General features: G+C 41.7%; 2 protein-coding genes across 4 annotated transcripts in view; one reads left to right on the top strand and one right to left on the bottom strand.

The window, feature by feature from the left end:
• The window catches only part of SKAP1 (src kinase associated phosphoprotein 1), a 199,512-nt gene extending 194,966 nt beyond the window's left edge, over positions 1-4,546 (top strand). For both annotated transcript variants that reach the window (XM_072111626.1, XM_072111627.1), the window contains one exon: positions 4,358-4,546. In XM_072111626.1, the coding sequence (XP_071967727.1) occupies positions 4,358-4,453 (96 nt within the window). In that variant the 3' untranslated portion in view covers positions 4,454-4,546. The remainder of the gene's footprint in view (positions 1-4,357) is intronic.
• A 2,640-nt stretch (positions 4,547-7,186) lies between these two features.
• On the bottom strand, positions 7,187-20,904 carry SNX11 (sorting nexin 11). 2 transcript variants are annotated; one of them, XM_072111622.1, is made up of 7 exons: positions 20,640-20,904; positions 19,927-19,984; positions 15,751-15,837; positions 14,444-14,544; positions 13,364-13,462; positions 8,213-8,392; positions 7,187-8,083 (listed from the first exon to the last, which is right to left on the bottom strand). In XM_072111622.1, exons 2-7 carry the CDS (start codon positions 19,951-19,953, stop codon positions 8,023-8,025), a joined length of 555 nt encoding a protein of 184 aa, XP_071967723.1. In that variant the 5' UTR covers positions 19,954-19,984; positions 20,640-20,904; the 3' UTR covers positions 7,187-8,022. The 2 variants fall into 2 exon arrangements, with proteins under 2 accessions (XP_071967723.1, XP_071967724.1); XM_072111623.1 differs by lacking the exon at positions 20,640-20,904 and adding an exon at positions 20,523-20,611.
• Between the last annotated feature and the right edge of the window lie 4 nt (positions 20,905-20,908).

Raw genomic sequence — 20,908 nt, 5'->3', positions numbered from 1 at the left:
GAGTCATATTTTGACCGAGACGAGTCAAGTTTAGAAGCTGCTGGGGGAGCGTCACTTCAGATGTCACATTCTTCTCTTCTATAGTATCTAGAAACATACCTTTTGCTTTTAATATTCATAAGGAAATCAAGCGTTTTAAAAAATTGGTAAAACTTACAAATACTCTTCAGCGCTCCTCTTCATCTTGACAAGCTTGACACAACGGGATCATCTACAAAAGAAACCGGACATCTTGTCCCTGTGCTCTGGGCTGCTAATTATAAGTTTCTTTTCTGTGTGATCCCGAAGTGTCCAGCTTAGCGAAGGTGGTGTAGGTGTTTTTAAAATTTTTAAAAATGGTTGTTTTTCTTTAAAGATAAGAAACTAATTTTTCTGAACTCATCAGGTTTGTGGTTCTGGGAGCTACAGAGCTGGAGATACAGGCCATTAAAGACACAGTTGGAAATAAAATTAATAATAAGAGTTGGAAATCAAAATAATAAACTGCAGGTAAAAATCCATTGCCTACCTTTTTCTTTAACTGCTTGTATCTCGGGTTCTTTAGATAACAGTACCATAATCCTGATGTGATTTGAAAGATGACATTCTGATCTTTAATATGACACCAAAAGGTACTATAGAACCGACAAAAGAGGCATTTGATGTGATGCTCCTGCAGCCTCTAAATTGCACTCATCTCAGGCAAATATGACTCTTCTTGGCTCATTGTCACATGAATGGAGTTTAAAAAAAAAAAAAAGGTAAACAAGTGAGAATTTACATAAAAGAGGGAATTCTAGAAAGGACATTTCATACCCTCCCTGAGGGGACTGGTAGCTTAAAGAGAACCCGTCATGCAAAATAACCCCCCTAAACTAAATATATTTTCATAAACTGCCATTAGAGAGCATTGCCTCTATCCCTTCATTGTCCCTCTACATGCCTGTAAACCTAAGCAATGAGGTCCTAAAGCTGTATGCAAATGACCTGTGAAGTGTCCAATGAAGCATTAGCATATTCAAGCTGTCCACTCTATTCATGAGTGGGAGGCACAGCCACACCCCCAGTGCATGACTGACAGCCTGTATAATGATGTGAGGCTGTATAATGATGTGCTTCCTGGTGCTGGTGGCCACGCCCCCTGCAGCCTGTGTGTGCATGTGTGTGTGTATAGGAGAGATACAGCAGCTCCAGGCAGCCATGTTATAGCAGAACAGGTCAGGTTGATGTGTAGCTGATGTCTGTGTCTCTCACCTGTATATTAGGAGGATTCAGCATGTCAGCAGAAACAGTGCACACACTAGCCATGCTTTACTATACATTACACACAGACATGAGCAGGGGGAAGAGAGGGGAGGGGTAACAGGAGTGACATCACTGCCTCTGACCATGTGACCAGCCTCATTTACATGATAAAGAATAGATGATTTTACAATGATTAATGTATGAAATAACTAGATAAAGGCTGGGATGGGATCCTTGTGAGCTGCTCCAACAGGTAGAGGTGACAGGACTAGTGGCAGAGACCTGATGACAGGTGTCCTTTAAGGAGATTTCATACCTTTATTGGTAGTTTAATGGAGTAAAAAGTGTCCTTTTAAGTGGCTTTTATGGTCAATGACCAAAATTCTAAGGTTTTGGCCAGGAAGGCGGGCATTTTTAATATTTCCATTACTGTATTTGCATTGGTATTCTTAGGCCCAGCAGAGCAGTTTGCTGTAGATGCCCGCAGCTGTGAATCCCCGGATGGTTTTAGCTTACTTTAGGTTGGCTATGGCTCGTATTTGTGCCAGGTGACAGCAGCCGGATTGGGAGATTGTCCTCATCCGCCAGCGAGTCTGTATGACAGAGCTATAATGAGAACACCTCAATTCTTGCCTGCATTATAAGAAAGCTCAGGGAGAGATGGATCACTGTCATCACATGGCGGGAGAAGAGACAGAGGCTGCATATTGTAATTTATTCATTTCCAAACAATAATGTATGACAGACAGGCACTAATACTGGCAATAAGCAATCATAAACCAATAACGGAGATTGATTAGACACCCAGGACATACATCAAGCTCTCAATGATCTGGTGCTACAGACAGATTTACGTCCGTCTTGCCTCTGAGCCATCCTCTTGCATCTGGGCGCGTATCCGGCAGACTGGTACCCAAGCACAGCAATTACTAGCGCGGTCCCCATCTCATAAGATAGTGCTGCAGGCAGGGTGCCCTGTCCCCGACAATCGTGCCCTCTGTCGGTTACCCTTTAGGGATAAAGGGGCAGGCTCTCCGCTTGGGCGAGCACGAGGAGTTGGGATCCTGAGCACAGCACATTCGAGACTGGCGGTGCCAGCACACTCTTCCTTTTAATAGTTTAATAAAAATTAGCATAATTAACAAACATCTGTATAATCCAGAGCGGTGCAATTTGGCAGAGAGAACGGGAGTTTAGATGTTATTGCTGGGAGTTTAATGTTCTTTTAATTCTTTTTGGCACGCTGCAGTGAGAGAAATGTTTGGTGCGGATGGTTGTGTGCCGGATTTAATTAGTACGGATCTTTTGATTGTGTGCGATTCCGAGGCCCTGAGTGGCTCCGGCGGTGGGACTGGTTTTATGACGCCTTCCTGTCCTGGTGCTGGCAGGCGGGAAGCTGGGAGCTGACATGGCAGACTGAGGGTGGGGGGCTGGATATTCCAGCCATGAGCTTATGAGGGACACCTACTTTCAGGTCCCTATTCACTTATATAATCAGTTTTGCAGCAAAATGAAGCCATCATCCTGCCCAGGGCATACTGAATGTGTGACATAGTCTTGTCTTTACAGCCAAACCCAACCCATCTCAGGAAACCTGCCTTAGCGCATCTGTTACATATTGGAGAGGGCAGCAGGCACTCTCTTATCCTGTAATAAAAATATCACAGCAGAGCGGTAGCTTTCTTAGATTTCTCATGGATGTAGTAATCCTTAGTCATTGGTAATATGGATGTGATTGAGGCTAGGTTCACATCTGTGCTAGTATCCTAGTCTATCCTGTTATGACCGTGCCCGAGATACACTAACAACACCTGATGGACCCAGTTGACTGTAATGGAGATTATCTTGGTTTCTGTCTTGTTGTCATGCTGTTCTTTCTGGAATTTTTTTTTCGTATAGATACACCAGAGGGTCATAAGGACATAGATAAAAACGTAACAAGATGATGAAAAAAAAAGACCTGAGATCTAGGGCCATATTTAAAATCAGGCACTTAAGGGCCTGTGCCTAGGGCGGCCAGTTAAGGAAGGGGCATCCTACAGAACATGTTTTCCCCCTCATTTATTTGTTTATTTTTATTTTATATGTTACAGACTGAATGTAACATAAAGTAATGGAGATGTGGCCCAAAAAAGTCATTAGAGGGGTTTTATATTGCATAAAAAAGGGGAGAAAAGGGGAGTGATAGTCTATACAAGAGCTAGCAAATATATAGTTATAATATATATAGGGGAGGGGTAATCTATAGAAATGTGGCCTATTGGATGGCACAGGGGTGTCATAATCAGTATCCAAATAGCATTATAGAAACAGGCAAATCTTGAGAATTATGGAGTATAACTAGTCCCAGACTTGTTATTTCACCTCCCTTCAATCAGATTGGTGTCCATTGGAGAGTAGGGGGTCAAAAGTAATGACATTGCTTATTTGGTGACAGCAGTGGCTGGAGTTAGAATTCCAACCACACCAAAAATCCGAGGATCAGCATCTATCAAAGGATGTAAAAAGTTGTGGATGATGGAAGTGGTGAAATCACAGGATAGCCTTACACATCCTCTTTACTTTGGTGAGGTGTTCATACTCCCAATAAGTTTGAGTTCCAGACTTTAGAGAGCAGAAGAAAAGGTGGGTGTATATGTACAGGAAAGGTTCTATAGATTTGTTCTTAAGATGAATTTGTATGCAAGTCCAAACTTGTATTTTTAGTAAGTGTATCTTATAAATAATTTTTTGAAACCTGTGACAATTAGATTTTAATAATTTTTCCCCATGACAACCCAAAATTTTTAACAAGGTTTTTTGCAGACACCTTACTGCTGATCATCAGAAAGCTTCACCAGAGGTCACAGTGGGCAGAGGGGTCAGTTTGTAACTAGGGGCCATCTGTAAGTTGGGGACCGCCTTTACATAGGTTTCCCTAGATCTGGTCAATAGACTCAAATTCTGTTGTAGAGTGGAGTCCTGGAGGTTAAAACCACCAACCATCAGACATTTGGAATATTAATACTCTGCGTCTTAGCTGGCAATGTGATTCCTTTATGGTCGCCTTTGAGTAATTGCTGTATTCTATATATCCTGTTCTGTACATTCCTATATATTTTTACCTAACTTAACCATCATTTTTTCGGTACAGGAATACAATGCCTACGGCTGGTGGATCGGGGAGCTGGATGGAGTCATTGGTATTGTACCTAAGGAATATCTTCAAGGCGCCTTTGTCCTGAGATGAACCAAGTAAAAAAAGTAAAGCTGTATAATGTGTGATGTATGATGTATGATGGAAACACATCTGCTAAAAATAAAGAATAGCTTCATGAACGGAGACATCTGCTTTCTCTACGATGGGTCTTGAAAGTCACATCGGTGGCCACTAGATGGCAGGTAGCGAGTGTGTAACAAGAAACGCAACACATCTCATAGCGGGCAGGAATTCTGCTTGTGCCAACGTATTGACGGTAGCAAATACATAAAAAAAAATACATTTATTTCACATCACAATCTGATCTATTCTCACAGTATAAAGAATACAACCCTTAAGAATAGTATGACAAATGGGAGTGGTCAATGTGCTCCACCAGTATCCGTCACCCCACACCTTAAAATAATTGCCCAACATGGAAGACCCTTTATCAAAGTTTAATATGCCACATCACAAACTCATATAACGACTAAGAGAAAATCATTGTTAGCTCATCAGTTTTGCAGATGGTCCAGAAGCCAGGATGGGGGTACAGAGCAAGAATTATTATACCCACGTTGGCTCATCCCAGGGGTGTCACATGCAGTAGGAATGTAATGCTGAGCACGTTGGCCGACTGTCTCATCATGGGCGCTGTACCAAAAAGCAAAACAGCAGCTGTGGAGACTGACATGTGAAGCATGACTGAAGTATTCAGCATATCTGGAGGAGACAGCTGCGGATGGTGGCAGGCATTCTTCACATGTGGCACACTGGGATTATGCGATTGATATGGCCCATAACTGAACCTGCAGAAAAAAAAAACTTTTCTGTATCATTAAGTATCATTCCAAGGATGGGTGCAGTGTTTTTCTCCATGTTACTCGACCTTGCAGGTAGTGATAATACAACATATTGTATACAGTGGGTATGGAAAGTATTCAGAACCCTTTAAATTTTTCATTCTGTTTCATTGCAGCCAGTTGGTAAGTTCAAAAAGGTTCTTTTTTTGCTCATTAATGTACACTATGCAGCCCATTTTGTTAGAAACAAAACAGAAATGTAGATATGAAGTATTCAGAGCCTTTGCTTTGACACTCCTATTTAACTTACATGCTGTCCCTTTCCCTCTGATCTTCCTTGAGATGATTCTACTCCTTCATTGGCATCCAGCTGCATTTAATTTAATTGATAGGCCTGCGCCTTTCCTAATCAAGTCCAGTGTATATAAGACCTCACAGCGCATGTCAGAGCACATGAGGTCTAAGGAACTGCCCAAGGAGTTCAGAGACAGAATAAGGGGAAAGACATATGAAAGTTGCATACAGTTTGCACTAAAAAAACACACACACACTATGAAAAATAAGATTCTCTGGTCTGAGGAGACAAAAATTTAACTTTTTGGTGTTAATTATGGAGATAACCAGGCACTTCTCATCACCTGCCAAATACAATGTGGCAGGGGTCACAAGGTGGTGGCAGCATTGTGCTATGGGGGCAGCGACAGGACCACTGGTTGTAGTTGAAGGAAAGATGAATGTGGCCAAGTACAGAAATATCCTGGATGAAAACCTCTTCCAAAGCTCTGGACCTCAGACTGGGTAGAAGGTTCACCTTCCAAGGGCTGAATACTTATCACCATGTGATATTAAAAAACATTGCAATTGGCTGCAATGAAACAAAGAGAAAAATGTAAAGGGGTCTGTATCTTAAACACAGCAGTAGAGTAGGCAAATATATATCATGTACAACACCATAATAATAAGGGAAAAAAAGAGCTTGAAAAATCATGCTAATTAGTTATAAGTAAAAATTTAATTAAAATGAGTTAATTACACCAGAGCACCTGGATGCTAAATTTACATAGTGTGAGTATTGGATAGAAAGGGTATATTTGCCCCAGGGTTTACAGGAGGCATACATTACATCTGTGATAGCAGGTGGAGGCAGTGCACACTACAGTACTGGCCACACTGATAGCTGGATGCATACATATTGGGCTCGGAGCAGACACACATACTAAGGATGACTTTTTTTTTGTATGCAAGGAAAACTTCAAACAACACATAAGGCCCCTACCAGGCTACCTCCCTGACCAGTGGAGGCCGACCTAAGGCACGGGAGGCAGAGGTGGCACTCAGGGGCAGATCTGTACTGGGTCTAATGAGACCCTGCAGGTCTGCTTAACTCTTTCACTACATAGTACGACAGAAGCAGCAATAAACCGGTTCCACCTTCTCCCCGGGGTGTCTGGCCGTGTGAGACTGCCGGAGATCCAGTTCTGCGATCAGCGAGGGTGCGCGAGAAAACTGCTGTGATGCCAAAAGACATTGCTGCAGACGGGTTCAATTTCTTTATCGACTCTGCAATAATTAAGTGGGTTTTGGGCCGTATGCCCACAAATTATTTTTATTGTGGGTAACACATATTTTCCTATTAGCTCATGTCTGTTCTATGCATTGCGCTCTGTGCCAGCCGACTGCCCGTACTGTAAATTATATAGAAGGTCCTATTCCTATGCGCCTTGTTCTATTCTCATGGGTAGTGTGAGCACCGCTCACTCATTGATGGAAACATCATACGTTTGTGGGCATGAGATTGGGGCATTATAGCAGGTTCACCATCACTTCCCTAGACTTTGAACTGTTTGGGCTCTTCTTCCGCAGTGTCTGCACAACATGTACCGAATAGCGGAGCATCAGACATTATGTTTGATACAGGACTAGAGGTCTGAGACACTATACTAGACTGCGCCCTATAAAGGGAATTCCAGCATGTTGGATTAAAATCCATATGTACAGATACAGTTTCCTCAATGGGAATGTAGAGAAAGGCCATTAAACTAATTTCCAGCCCTAAGTGTATTATAAAGAAAATATTTTATACCAAACACCAGATTAATAAATGTCACCCAAAACAAACACTAGTAGTAATGTGAAGTTAGAGCAACAATGGATATATAGGCAACTTCACACGGCCATGGCGAGTCTGAATCACTGACCACACAGTGTCCAGGTTCATGAACCGACCACCGCACCATAGTGATATATGTTGTAAGGAGTCCCTGCTTCCTTGCAAAGCAGAAGCTGTTCCGTGGGGAAGCAGGGACTCCTTACATTGTACATCACGATACTGCATGGAGTTCTATCCATTTTACATGAACAGCTCACAAAGTACAGCAAAACCTAAAAAATTTAAAAAATGCATCTGTTAAAACTGTGTATTTATTGTAAACCAAACTGACCAGGATGTAACATAAGAACAGAGAATATCATTGTGTGTATTGTTTGCTGTATTACGTCTGTGATTTTCATCGAGCCATAATACAGTAGTGCAAAGAGAGCGGAGAATGCAAACAATGACCTGTGATATGTAACAGTTCCCTGCAGGCTGCTGCATATAGAACCATCAGGAGAACACAGTTTGGACCCAGGCGTGCCGTCTTGGTAGTAAATAATACTGTCGTTGTCGGTGAGATGTGTCCACAGTGCAGGTCCCCAGCTGTTCTCTGTACAGTCGTATCGTTCATATTGCAGATCAATCATAACATAATCCATTTTCACATTAATGTATGAAGCAAAGTGTCCCAGTGTGAAATATTCCAGTAAACTCAGTTCTCCTTAATCCCCACCATAATCCGTACAATCAGAGGAACGTGACACAGCGACGCGCTGATCCCATCTGTAAAGTAATTCCAAGTGGAAAATGAAAGTGCAAATTATTCAGAGATGATCCATGGCTTTCCCTTTACACCTACATTACCGAAGGTAGAGGATGAATCCCTTTAACCTACGGGTCCTTATCTACTACCTAGACAGAGTTTCCTCCTGAGTCCATCCTCGGTTGGATATGGCATAGTTCAGGATGGCTTCTGTGGCAGTATATGGTCGATGCCCCATGGCACAGGCTTCAATGTCACTAATCGAGAGCTGGCTTTGAAGGAAGAGATGTAACTGGCTGTCCGATAAGAGGACCATGTTCTGTACGGCTCTGGCAATAGACGAATAAAAGGATTAGACAAAGTTCTATGCAGCCACGTTTCACTTATATTAGTCACAGGTAGCACATATGTTATATGAAGAGAACCTGAGTCTAGAAATGAATACAACGTACAAGACTGCTATATCCAAATCACCAAACATAGTGGCTCTACTTCTACCACATTTTGAGACTTTGGATTAAAAAAAAAAGTTAACATGTAGTAGAGGAAACCAGACAACATGTCAATAAATCCCCCAATGACTCACTTTACTGAGCTTAGTATCCTTGTGTTAAGGCACATCCATCAAAAGAATAAATCTGATTTTATAATGATTTTTACCAATTTGTCCTGTGCCATTGCCCCTTTGAAAACAGAATAATGCCCATAATCTTTCTATAGTAATGGTACTTTCAGTTCCGAAGCCACTGGTAAGAAATGCTCCCCAGCAGCAGTGAAGTGGGTGGAGTCTAAACTCTTCATTGGTCTGCCCTGAAACCGAGTCAATAAACTGCTCTCACTCAGAAAAGCCAGTGAGATGACTACATGTAAATCCACTGATCTCTGCATAGTCTGTACGTGCAGAACTATATAGTGACTTGCCTGGCAGCTTTAATTACATGGAGGAGCATGGAATAAGTAGTGGAAACCAGCAGTGAAATGGTTACATGAAGTGTATAGTCTGTGCTGTGTGAGCACTAGGGGTTCACATTTTCCCTGCTGCTGTAAAGAGAAAACTCTGAAGAATCAAAAACTGGAATAGGGAGACTGATTATGGAACAGGGGAGATATTATACCTCACAACTTTATGTGTGTCAGACTTCTGCATCCACACACCCTATCTACACAGATGCAGCATTACATGACATTACCACTGCTGGAACTGAAAGTAATAGGCATAGTAATAGGTATACAGTAATAAAGTAATAGGCAAAGTTGTTCTGAGCCCCAAGAGCTCTTGATTTATATTGAAGCAGACTCCAGCGGACAGTAGCCCCTTAAGACCCATTATGAGGACTGGTCACCATAGTTGGTCACCTTATAATTGCTCCATTAGTTGAAACTACAGGTGGATAGGTGTCGTTCTCTCTTAGTATCCACTGGTTATTTATGTTATATGACACATTGGGCGGGGGAAATCACCTCCCCGAGCCTGTACATATATATGCTCCCATGCTTACTACACAAAGAAAACCTACTGCCGTTCAGCGTATCCTTGCTGCGCCCGTGCTAAATAACTGAAAACCTCTAATTTTACCCATTGGCAGCAAGTAATATTTATGGCGAATTCACACGACCGTTTGGGGGACATATATACGGCCGCCATTTATATGTCCCCCATAGGCCGGCAGTAGGTGCACTGTGCGGTACCGTACCCGGGAAAAGACAGGTTATGTTCTACTTTTCCCGTATTATGGCGCCGTGTGCCATATATCTCTATGGCGAGGGGCGGGGGCAAGTAGCGCTCACCCATCCTCCTCTCCCGTGCGTCTTGCTACAGTTCGTCAGGCACACGTTCGTGTGAATTCGCTCATTCAGCACATGCGCAGGAAGGGTATCCAGAGCTGCAGTACTTTTCTATTGCCCCTGCAATTGACTACAATGTTAGTGCTGGTAGGATGCACAATGGACACTGTGAAAGAGGAACAAGAATGTGGACAGCGAGGAAGGATCTCACAAGTTAGTCCCAAATTTTTCCTAAAGGTAAATTGAACCCACTATCGATTTCATTTGTAAAGTGGCCAACGCCTTTAAGTGGAAGCATAATCTACTCCTAATGTATTCCTGCTGTGTCCTGTATTGTCCACAGATAACAGGAAGGGAACGGAGCGTTGGTTATAGAAAGGAAATGGCAGCTGCTCCTTATCTCTTCTGTGCGGCTTCTACTCCAAGGGCAGACTGGTCGCCATGGTGATGGAGGCCCGAAAAGCTGGCGGGGAGAGACGCAGAATATTGATAGGAGGCCGCTCTGTGTATACAGGTCAGGCCGGTGCCCACATTACTGTCCTGTCCCTCATAGATACTACAGCACCACATGCACCACATTTACAATTTTGGTAAATTAAAAAATAAATTAGCAGAGTGAAGTAATGATGCCAAAAACTGCATCCAATCACCAAATGACTGTATGATTGAAATATCCTTTGTCAATGGATTTAGGCAGCTTTTAGATACTTTTACCAAAAACGATTACAACAGAAGGAGCGTGGTCTCACAAATGAGGCATGGCTTAAGATGCATAAAAGTATATAAAATAAATTCATTATCTTTAAAATGACGCCATGTTTATAGGTTCTATAGAACCAAAGCATCTGAAGTGACCTTCCCCGTGTGACCTCTAAACATGACTCATTTCTGGCAATATATGACTGGTCTCTGCTCATTTGCACATATACTTATAGGTAAATGGGTGAAATTTCACATAAAAGGAATTATAAAAAGGATATTTCATACACTACTGGAGGGGTTAATAAAGCCACTTGAAGACAGACTGCATGTGTATTTCTTCAAACTATTACTGAAAATGTATTATCACATTAAAAGAAAAAAAAAAAGGTCAATACATTTGGTATCTCCGTGAGCATCAGAATATGGAACAACTGCAATTTTGTTTTGCCAATTCCACCACATTTGGAATTTTTTTTCCAAACTTTCCACTACATGGCACAGAATATAAAATGGCGCCATTAGAAGGTACGATTTGTCCTGAGGATAACAGGCCCTCCTACACATGGACACAATTGTTGGGGCCCTTTCTTTAATGAAAGAAGTACCCACTATGGTCACAAAAATAACTTGAATCTGACAAAAGGCAGACATTGCTTTTCCACCATGCTTCAACAGAATTTAAAAAAATAAAACTCATGGAACGGTCATGGACAGAAATGATGGTTCTCTTAGAGAGTAACTGTAAAGCTATAGTGATTTTAACAAATTATTATATGTGATTTACCCTTTGAAAACAAGCAGAATAATGCCTACTTTGTGCTGCTGGTTCTTTTCTTTCCAAAGTTATGGCATTTGCTGTTCTGAAAGTGTTTGTGAAAAATCTTTCACACCAGACAGACTAATGTCTGTCTGTCAATGCCCTCAAGCTGAGGCCAGTTAGCTTGCCCAAAGATCCCATGATGCCTTGTGTTCTCTTTAAGTAATTTAGCATTAAATCCACTTAGTTTCCCACAAGTAAATCCACTGAACACTGTGCACATACAGGATGTATATGGTGACAGCCTGGCAGCTCCCATCACATGGAGGAGCAAGGAACATGTACAGTGCTCATAATGGATGTATATGGTGACAGCCTGGCAGCTTCCATCACATAGAAGAACAGGGAATATGCACAGCACATACAGGATGTATATGGTGACGGCCTGGCAGCTTCCATCACATGGAGGAGCAGGGTACATGCACAATACATACTGGATGTATATGGTGACAGCGTGGCAGCTTCCATCACATGGAGGAACAGGGAATATGTACAGTGAGCCGACTCGTTAGGCTCCTCTCACTAAGAAGAGTCGACTCCTCTGGCTACTGAACGGCTCCCTTTTAAATATATAACAGGAAGGGGCAGGCCAGTCAATCACCCCCCACCACTACACCTTGAACCCAATTGTATCGGCTTAAAGGGGGAGTGGTGAACGACATATCACGAACGACACATCACTGGTAGGCATCAGTTGCAGCTCTGAGATAATCTGAGGGGGATAGCAAAAAAACTACTGAATATAGGTAACAAAGATAATAGGCAAAGCTATTGATTTGTGGGGAAAAAAAAACCTTTACAGTTACTCTTTAATATTTTGTTGCACAACCTATTGAGGCAAACGTTGCAATCAAACGATTTCTTTAACTCTCAACGAGACCCCTCTCTGCACCTCTCAGCGGGCATGTCAGGCCGCTTCTCATGAGACAACTGCTCCAGTTGTCTGGGATGTAAAGGGGCCATGTCCAATCAACATGTTTTAGCTACAGTATTTTTGCGGACTATAAGGCGCACCGGAGTATAAGGCGCACCATCAATAAATGCCTGCTAAAATGTCTAGGTTCATATATAAGGCACACTGGACTATAAGGCGCACCTGATTATAAGGATGAATGACCAGCAGGTGGCAGACATGTGCATAGTTCCAGGCAGCTGTTGTCTGCAAGTACGGTTCATATATAAGGCGCACTGGTCTATAAGGCGCACCTTTGATTTCTGAGAAAATCAAAGGATTTTTTGTGCGCCTTATAGTCCGAAAAATACGCTACTTCCAAAAATTCTCAATAGGTTTTAGGCCGCATCCCAATTTAGCAAAATATAAACCAAAACCCTCCAACCCGGTCACTTTACACCACAGAATTATTATTTTTTTTTTAATAAAAAGGGATCGAAAGGTTGTACAGTCCCTAAAATGGTTGAAATGAAAATGTCAGCACATCCCGCAAAAAATGTACACACTTCCGTGAACTGAATTATAAAAAGGTTATTAGTGTCAGAATATGGCAAAACAAAATATTTTTTTTTTTGTACCAAAGGTTTTCATTTTATAAACCTATTCAAATGTAAATAAATGTTTGTGATCAGACCAACCCAAAGGAAAAAGGAGAGGCGACATTTAGAGCGCACGGTGAAAGCTGCTACAACAAAGCCCACAAGAAAATGGCACAAATGCAGTTTTTTGTCAATTTCACCACATTTGGTTTTTTTTCCCCTCTTCACAGTACATAATATTGACACTAGGAAGTACAATTTGTTACGCAGAAAACAAGTTTCTGTAGGGCGCTGTAAACAGAAAACAAACAAAAAGTGATGGATTTTAAAAGAGGATTTTTAAAGATAGCCAGGTCCTCAAAGGGTTAAACTGAACAACTATCTGACCCTTCTCCTTCAGGTGATTATCTGAGGCCATCTGGGAGGACTATGTGGGGGGCCGCACTTCCTCGCTGGCTGGTGAGAGGCTGCATTCCGGAACAGATTCCAATGAATGGACACTTACTGTTTTAGAAACTGCTGGAGCCCTTGCCGCCTCTGCTCTATAAAATCATCAGTGCAGCCTATGTGGAAGGGAAGTTTTCCTGGTAATGGAGGGACAGGCCTGGAGGAAAACAGAAACATGACAATCCCATAGATTAGAATAATCTGCCACCTCCATTATATAACAGTGTAAAACATCGATGACATGCGACACATCAAATGAAGTCATTGCACTGTTGCCCTAAGCAACCAATTACTTTCCAGATTTTTATTTTTTTTAAAGGACACCTGTCATCAGGTCTGTGTCACTTGTCCTGTCACCTCTACCTGTTGGAGCAGCTCACAAGGATCCCATCCCAGCCTTTATCTAGTTATTTCATATATTATTCATTGTAAAATCATCTATTTTTTATCAAGTAAAGGAGGCTGGTCACATGGTCAGAGGCAGTGATGTCACTCCTGTTACCCCTCCCCTCCCCCTGCACATGTCTGTGTGTAATGTATAGTAAAGCATTGCTAGTGTGTGTGCTGCATCTGCTGACATGCTGCATCCTCCTAATATACAGGTGAGAGAGACAGACAGCAGCTACACATGAATCTGACATGCTCTGCTGTAACATGGCTGCCTGGAGCTGCTGTATCTCTCCTAAACACACACACATACACACACAGGCTGCAGGGGGCGTGGCCACCAGCACCAGGAAGCACATCATTATACAGCCTCACATCATTATACAGGCTGTCAGTCATGCACTGGGGGTGTGGCTGTGCCTCCCACTCATGAATAGAGTGGACAGCTTGAATATGCTAATGCTTCATTGGACATTTCACAGGTCATTTGCATACAGCTTTAGGACCTCATTGCTTATGTTTACAGGCATGTAGAGGGACAATGAAGGGATAGAGGCAATGCTCTCTAATGGCAGTTTATGAAAATATATTTAGTTTAGAGGGGTTATTTTGCATGACGGGTTCTCTTTAAGTTTACAAAGTGGTTTTAGAAATGAAAGCAGAGCTTTGATTGGTTGCTGTGATTTTTGTGTGCATTGCAATATGATGGAAGTAATGGAAGACAAAAGATGAAGGTTTCCATACTACTTACACTAATCCGGCATATTTCTGTAGCTGCTTCCTCAGCCAGGCAAACTCCCGGTAACGTCTCCGGACACAAGATGTCTTGGCGGTGAACGCCTTGCTGTTAGTCTACAAAAGATGGTGAAATATTAGCATCTCCTCCTTCTAATAGCAGCTTCCATATTCTATCACAGACAAAATACAGCCATAGGGCAGTTGATGGGGGAATTATCAGTAACTCAGTTTGATGGAAAGTAAACTACACATGGTTAAAGTTCGCTAGAGAATCTAAACAATAGTAACAAAAAAAAAAAATTTCAAGTCACCCCCGCTTTGCCTACAACTGATATAAAATGAAATAAACAGCCAATATCAGCAACATGTGCGACGTCACCGCGTCTCAAAATGCCTGATCAAAATCTAAAAACTGAATATATATTATAATATTATTCCCGGCGGTGAACCCCATAATGGAAAATAGCGCCCAAAATACTACTTTTACACCATTTTACATCGCATAAAAAATGTACACCAAAGTATGAAAAAGTCATTGTAATTTTTTAGGTACACATTTGTTTAGTTTTTGAAAATGTATTAAAACACAATAAAACCCATATAAATATGGTATTACCACATTTATATAGGTTATATTGTGTTTTAATACATTATAACAAACCAAAGAATAAAGTAGTGGTGTTTTTTGGAGCACACAGTGAAAGTCTTAAAAACGGAGCCCGAAAGAAGTGACGCAAATGTGTTTTTTTTTTTGCCATTTTCATATGGAATTTTTTTTTACAGCTTCTCCAGCTTCCGAGTACATGGGATGGAATAATAAATAACGTCATTGCGAAGTTAAATATTGTTATGCAGAAAATAAGCCCTCACACAGCTCTGTACATGTGTTTGCCTGTTCAGAGAAAACCAATCCATAGGGGTAAGAGAATAATGGAGGCCCCAGCTGAAGTGTACGGCTCCAAACCTCTGGTGGGGGGAGCACGGAGTACACAATACCAGCGGGACACTGACCCCTATAGAAAACTCACCTATTGTGTTTCTGGATCACAGCATTTGTATGATTCTGCTTGTTAGACGGGTGCAGGGGGATTAGTGAGACACAATGACATCAACGTGGATGCAAAGTACAGAACGTATGACATGAGCAGGGAGGGATTAGGGCTTATTACCCGAATACCTCTTCCTACTATTACTTCCTAATCCTACTATGGACTTTTACTATTATAGTACTTTGTTACTTTAATGAAAAAAACTCCACACTAGTGACATTACTCAGACTCTCACCTTTCTCTCCGACATCCCCAAATAAGAGCTACTTACATGAAGAAATATTTTATAATCCACGTAGGATGTCCATGAACCCTCATTCTGCAGTCGCGGGTCCTGTACACGAATAGTGATGAACTCCTGCACAGAAAACAAAAAGGCAATTGAGCTTTCCAGAATAACCCAATAATACTATTCAAGACTGATGTATAAACCAAGGTGAAACCCCAAGTCTGTGGTGCACCCTGGGGATCTAGGACTATCTGGTCAGAAATCCAGGTGCTGGTGGTAGGAAGGCTTGTATAAATGTACCACCGAGCACAAAGCTCTGTGTAAACGGCAGTGCTACCAGTGAATAAAACAATGAAATACAGTGCCTTGCCAAAGTATTCAACCCCCTTGAACTTTTCTAATTTTGCCAAATTTCAGGCTTCAAACAAAGATATAAAACAATTTTTTTGGTCAAGAGTCAACACCAAGTGGGACATAATTGTCAAGTGGAACGAAATTTATTGGATATTTTAAACTTTTGTAGTGCCACCTTTTGCTGCGATTACAGCTGCAAGTCGCTTGGGATATGTCTATCAGTTTTGCACATCAAGAGACTGACAGACAGTCTTGCCCATTCTTCCTTGGAAAACAGCTGGAGCTGTGAGGTTGGACAGCAGTTTTCAGCTCTTTCCACAGATTCCAGATTGGATCCAAGTCTGGACTATGACTTGGCCATTATAAAACCTGGATACGTTTATTTGTGAACCTTCCATTGTAGAATTTGCTTTATATTTGGGATCATTGTCTGGAAGATAAATCTCTGTCCCAGTCTCAGGTCTTTTGCAGACAGATTTTCTTCCAGAATGGTTCTGTATTTGGCTCCATCCATCTTCCCATCAATTTTAACTTCTATCTTTCCTGTCACTACTGAAGAAAACCATGATGGTGATAGTGGTGATTGTGTGTTCAGGGTGATGAGCTGTATTGCATTTATGCCAGTTTGATTTTGGTTCCAACTGACCAGAGCACCTTCTCCCACATGGTGTCTCCCAGGTGGCTTGTGGCAAATTTTAAACAAGACTTTTTATGGATATCTTTGAGAAATGGCTTTCTTCTTGCTGCTCTTCCATAAAGTGCAGATTAGTGCAGTGTACGACTGATTGTTGTCCTATGGACAGGCTCTCCCACCTCAGCTGTAGATCTTTGCAGATCATCCAGAGGGATCATGGGCCTCTTGGCTGCATCTCTGATCAGTCTTCTCCTTGTTTGAGATGAAAGTTTAGAGGGACGGCCGGGTCTTTGTAGATTTGCAGTCGTCTGATACTCCTTGCATTTCAATATTATCGCTTGCACAGGTTCCTTGGGATGTTTAAAGTTTGTGAAATCTTTTTGTATCCAAATCCGACTCTAAACTTCTCCACAAGAGTATCATGGAGCTGCCGGTGTGTTCCTTGGTCTTCATGATGCAGAATCCTGAGACTATCAGAGCAGGAGTATTTGTACGGAGACTTGATCATACACAGGGGGATTAAATTCATCAGCAGTCATTAAGGACAACATTGGATCATTCATGGCGGTGGTTCGTGGCTGCGTTTTTTTAAACACAGCCAAAAAGCAAATGCGTTTCTTATAAAACGAATATGCATTTTGACCAACCCCCCTTCACTTGAGTTTTGGATGCGTTTAAAAACGCACCAAAAATGCCAGGTGGGAATCGAGATCCTCACTGAACTTGAAAGTAAAGGGGCTGAATAATATTCCACGTCTCACTTTTCATTTTATTATTTTTTTTAATAAAAATTTAAAATCATCCAATACATTTTGCTTCACTTCACAATTGTTTCTTATTTGAATCATTTTTTTTAATCTTTATGTTTGAAGTCTGAAAAAGGTAGAAAAGGAGGTTGAATACTTTCGCAAGGCACTGTATGTAGAGGCAATTGTTTCGTCTTCATGTAGTTTACATCAGCCTGTGTAAAAGAGCTTGATCAGGGTGCGATCAGGGTTTGGTCAGTGAAAAACGCACATTTTGCATCAGAGTGCAATCAGTTTTCAGTCAGAGTTTGTTCAGTGTCTCAGTTTTTCACACGCGTTTTCAACGCAATTTCAATGCGTTTTTCACGCGCAGAAAATGCGCGTGAAATGGACTCAGGACTGAGCTCTATCTTTTCTATGGCAATTGATGCATGAAAAACGCATAGCACTTGCAAGTGTCTCAGAGTGCAATGCGTTTTTGATGCATCTCCATAGACTTGTATGGTGCGTTTTTCATGCGCGTGACTTGCAAAAGTAGAGCATGTCGAGATTTAAACGCGCGTTAAAAAAAAAAATGCAAGTCTGAAAAGACCCATTGGTTACAATGGGTCAGAGGGCAATGCAAGTTCTGCGCGTCAAAAGCACACGCAGAAAACGCGCGTGAAAAACGCAAGTGTGAAAGGGGCCTTAGGTGCTGCTTAGAAGTGTTCTGCACATTGGATTTCTTAAAGTGGCTTAGGCTCATTCACACATCCATTAATGTTTTTGGTATGCCATCAGTGACATGTATTGTACACTGATCCTTTATTGTGTATGAGCTCTGTTTTATTTATAAGCATGTGCTATTTCTTCACATTTGCAGACCAAAGACTTCAATAGAAGTCACTGAAAGGAATTTAGGAAATATGCAAATACTTTATCCATGATGGAATAAGGAAAACATTTCCTCTTGTTAAGACAGCCCCCTTAACATCAAGCATGACTTTCTGGAAGCCTAATGACATGATGTCTTCGCATCTTGTCAGTACAATGTCGAGAACTGGTTTAGCTGAGTGAGAGGCTTTTGACTGGGGACAGGGAGTAAGGCTGCATTCACACGACCGTAGGGGGGACACACATATATATATACATACATATATACATATACATACATACATATATATGGCTTCAAGCTTGCTTGTTTATAACGCCAGTCTTAAAACTCCCTCCACTGGCGCTCATATTCACCTAGAGGCTCCGGCCTCTTAGTGAATATGGGTTAAAACTCCACCAGTTCTTACTTTAGACCAGATCAGAACTGGTAGAGTTTTCTACCATAGTCTCCATCTGTTTTCCGTCCACGCCCAGGCCTGCCCCCTGCCCAGACACGCCAATAGTGGCGTTCAGGTCGGAGAAACTCCAAAACCGGTAGAGAGAGGGAGATTCATGTGGATTCTGCACCTGAAGACAGCCGGAGAAGCCATAAAGAATCTCCTCCAATGTGTCTATTGCCAGATCAGCTGCATTAGCCCAGGTACTAGAACCCTGCTTAGGAGAACACAGCGGTAATACTATGACACATCACACACAACAGTTTTGGAGATAACACAGTATAAACTCTAGATCCTGGTAGTTATATGGCTGATTCATTCCTAGTGAAAACCCTTACAGAAAATGCAGAAGTTATTCGGTAGCAAAGCTCTAGTTTGTTCTGAACTGGAATAGGCACTACCAAATGCACAATGTGGTGTCTGGCCGCAGCTCCTTCAGAGAGACTCATACCTGTCCCATTCAGATGGCCAACGCAAAAAATAAAAACCATAGGAGGATCACATAGCACTCTATGTAAGTGATAAACTTGTATTCACTCATCCTAATGTCAACAATAGATTCTCAAACATCGACCCCTTTCTTTGGTTTCATCTTTTGTGACTTTGTAGTCAAAGGTCACAGTTAATATTATGAGAGATAGATTTCTCTACATTCGCTATTTTGATCTAAACAGATGTCAGGGTTATGCTGACCACTGTCCAGTTCATTTTGTGTGAACGGTTTAGAAATCACTGTGCCCTCGCTCCTCTCTGCAGCTTCTCTGCGTGAAGGACATGTTGTGACTTATACAAAGCTAACACAAGGACAATTAGTACATTCTGTTTAGATGAGAACAAGGCAATATTCTGGTATATTCAGCTGGCCTATATCATTGCAGTATTTTATCACCTTTGCATGTCCCTATGCAGATGATTTTCTGTGTTTTGTATATGCAATAAAGATTGCAAGTCTGCATTTTCTAAGAGACTGGTGTGTCTTAGTGTCGGCTCTCATCCCGGTACTGGTCGAAAAAGGGTTAATTCGAAAGTCATCTTACAACTAATAAGGACTGTTTTGAGCCCTAGATAACGATCTTTTACAATATAGATCCGAAAACTTTGTCAAGAACCTATATGGACACCCAGCAGACAAGCTCCATCCACTGCCACATACATAGTAGGCAGAGGATCTTACCTCCTCCTCATGGTTATTCTGATACATCCTACAGCTGCAGTCTCTTCCAAGGTTTCCTCTGTAATGAAAAAGAATTCAAGATCTCACCAATATGTAACCATAGCACCGTATACAAACATACATACATACATACATAATACCACACCTGCTCTATGTTACACATACACACACCACACCTCCTCTATATCACACTAAAATATATCTCTGCACTGATATATACACGGCTAATACCGCACCTCCTGTATATCACCGATATATACACGGCTAATACCGCACCTCCACTATATCACCAGTATATACACCGCTAATACCGCACCTCCTGTATATCACCGATATATACACCGCTAATACCGCACCTCCTGTATATCACCGATATATACACCGCTAATACCGCACCTCCTGTATATCACCGATATATACACCGCTAATACCGCACCTCCTGTATATCACCGATATATACACCGCTAATACCGCACCTCCTGTATATCACCGATATATACAGCGCTAATACCGCACCTCCTGTATATCACCGATATATACAGCGCTAATACCGCACCTCCTCTATATCACCGATATATACACCGCTAATACCGCACCTCCTGTATATCACACGTAGGTATGTATATATATATATATATATATATATCCCCTCTAGATCATATAAATACCGCCATACACAGCTCCCAGTACAATACAAACATAAAACATCTTACACGACGCTCTAGCCACGGTTGTGCTCTCAGCTGTTTCTTCTTTGTGTTCACTTCCGGGTCGTCCGCAGAGAATGCTGGGAAGTGTAGTTTTCATCCAAGCATCCGCTATTTCTATGTATGTGTATATCGATAATAATAGTCCCTCAATTCCTTATTTCCTTCTCTCTCCAAATGATTTTCCCCTCGGAGAAGTTTCCAGCCCAGTATCCCGCTCTCGAGAGCAATACACGTAGTTAGGTACATGCCGTGGAAGCGGAACTACAGCTCCC

The sequence above is a fragment of the Engystomops pustulosus genome, chromosome 6 (genome assembly GCF_040894005.1).
Source record: "Engystomops pustulosus chromosome 6, aEngPut4.maternal, whole genome shotgun sequence".
NCBI classification, from domain to species: Eukaryota; Metazoa; Chordata; class Amphibia; order Anura; family Leptodactylidae; genus Engystomops; species Engystomops pustulosus.
Note: the sequence above shows the minus strand (reverse complement) of the source record. Positions and strands in the feature narration are given on the sequence as shown.

Excerpts from the sequence above, each read along its gene's own strand:
- SNX11 (XM_072111622.1), bottom strand. The coding sequence starts at position 19,953 with ATGTATCAGAATAACCATGAGGAGGAG. Across the intron at positions 14,545-15,750 it reads ATTATAAAATATTTCTTCAT|ACTAACAGCAAGGCGTTCAC; the intron begins GTAAGTAGCTCT and ends CATCTTTTGTAG. Across the intron at positions 13,463-14,443 it reads CAGAAATATGCCGGATTAGT|GCCTGTCCCTCCATTACCAG; the intron begins GTAAGTAGTATG and ends GTTTTCCTCCAG.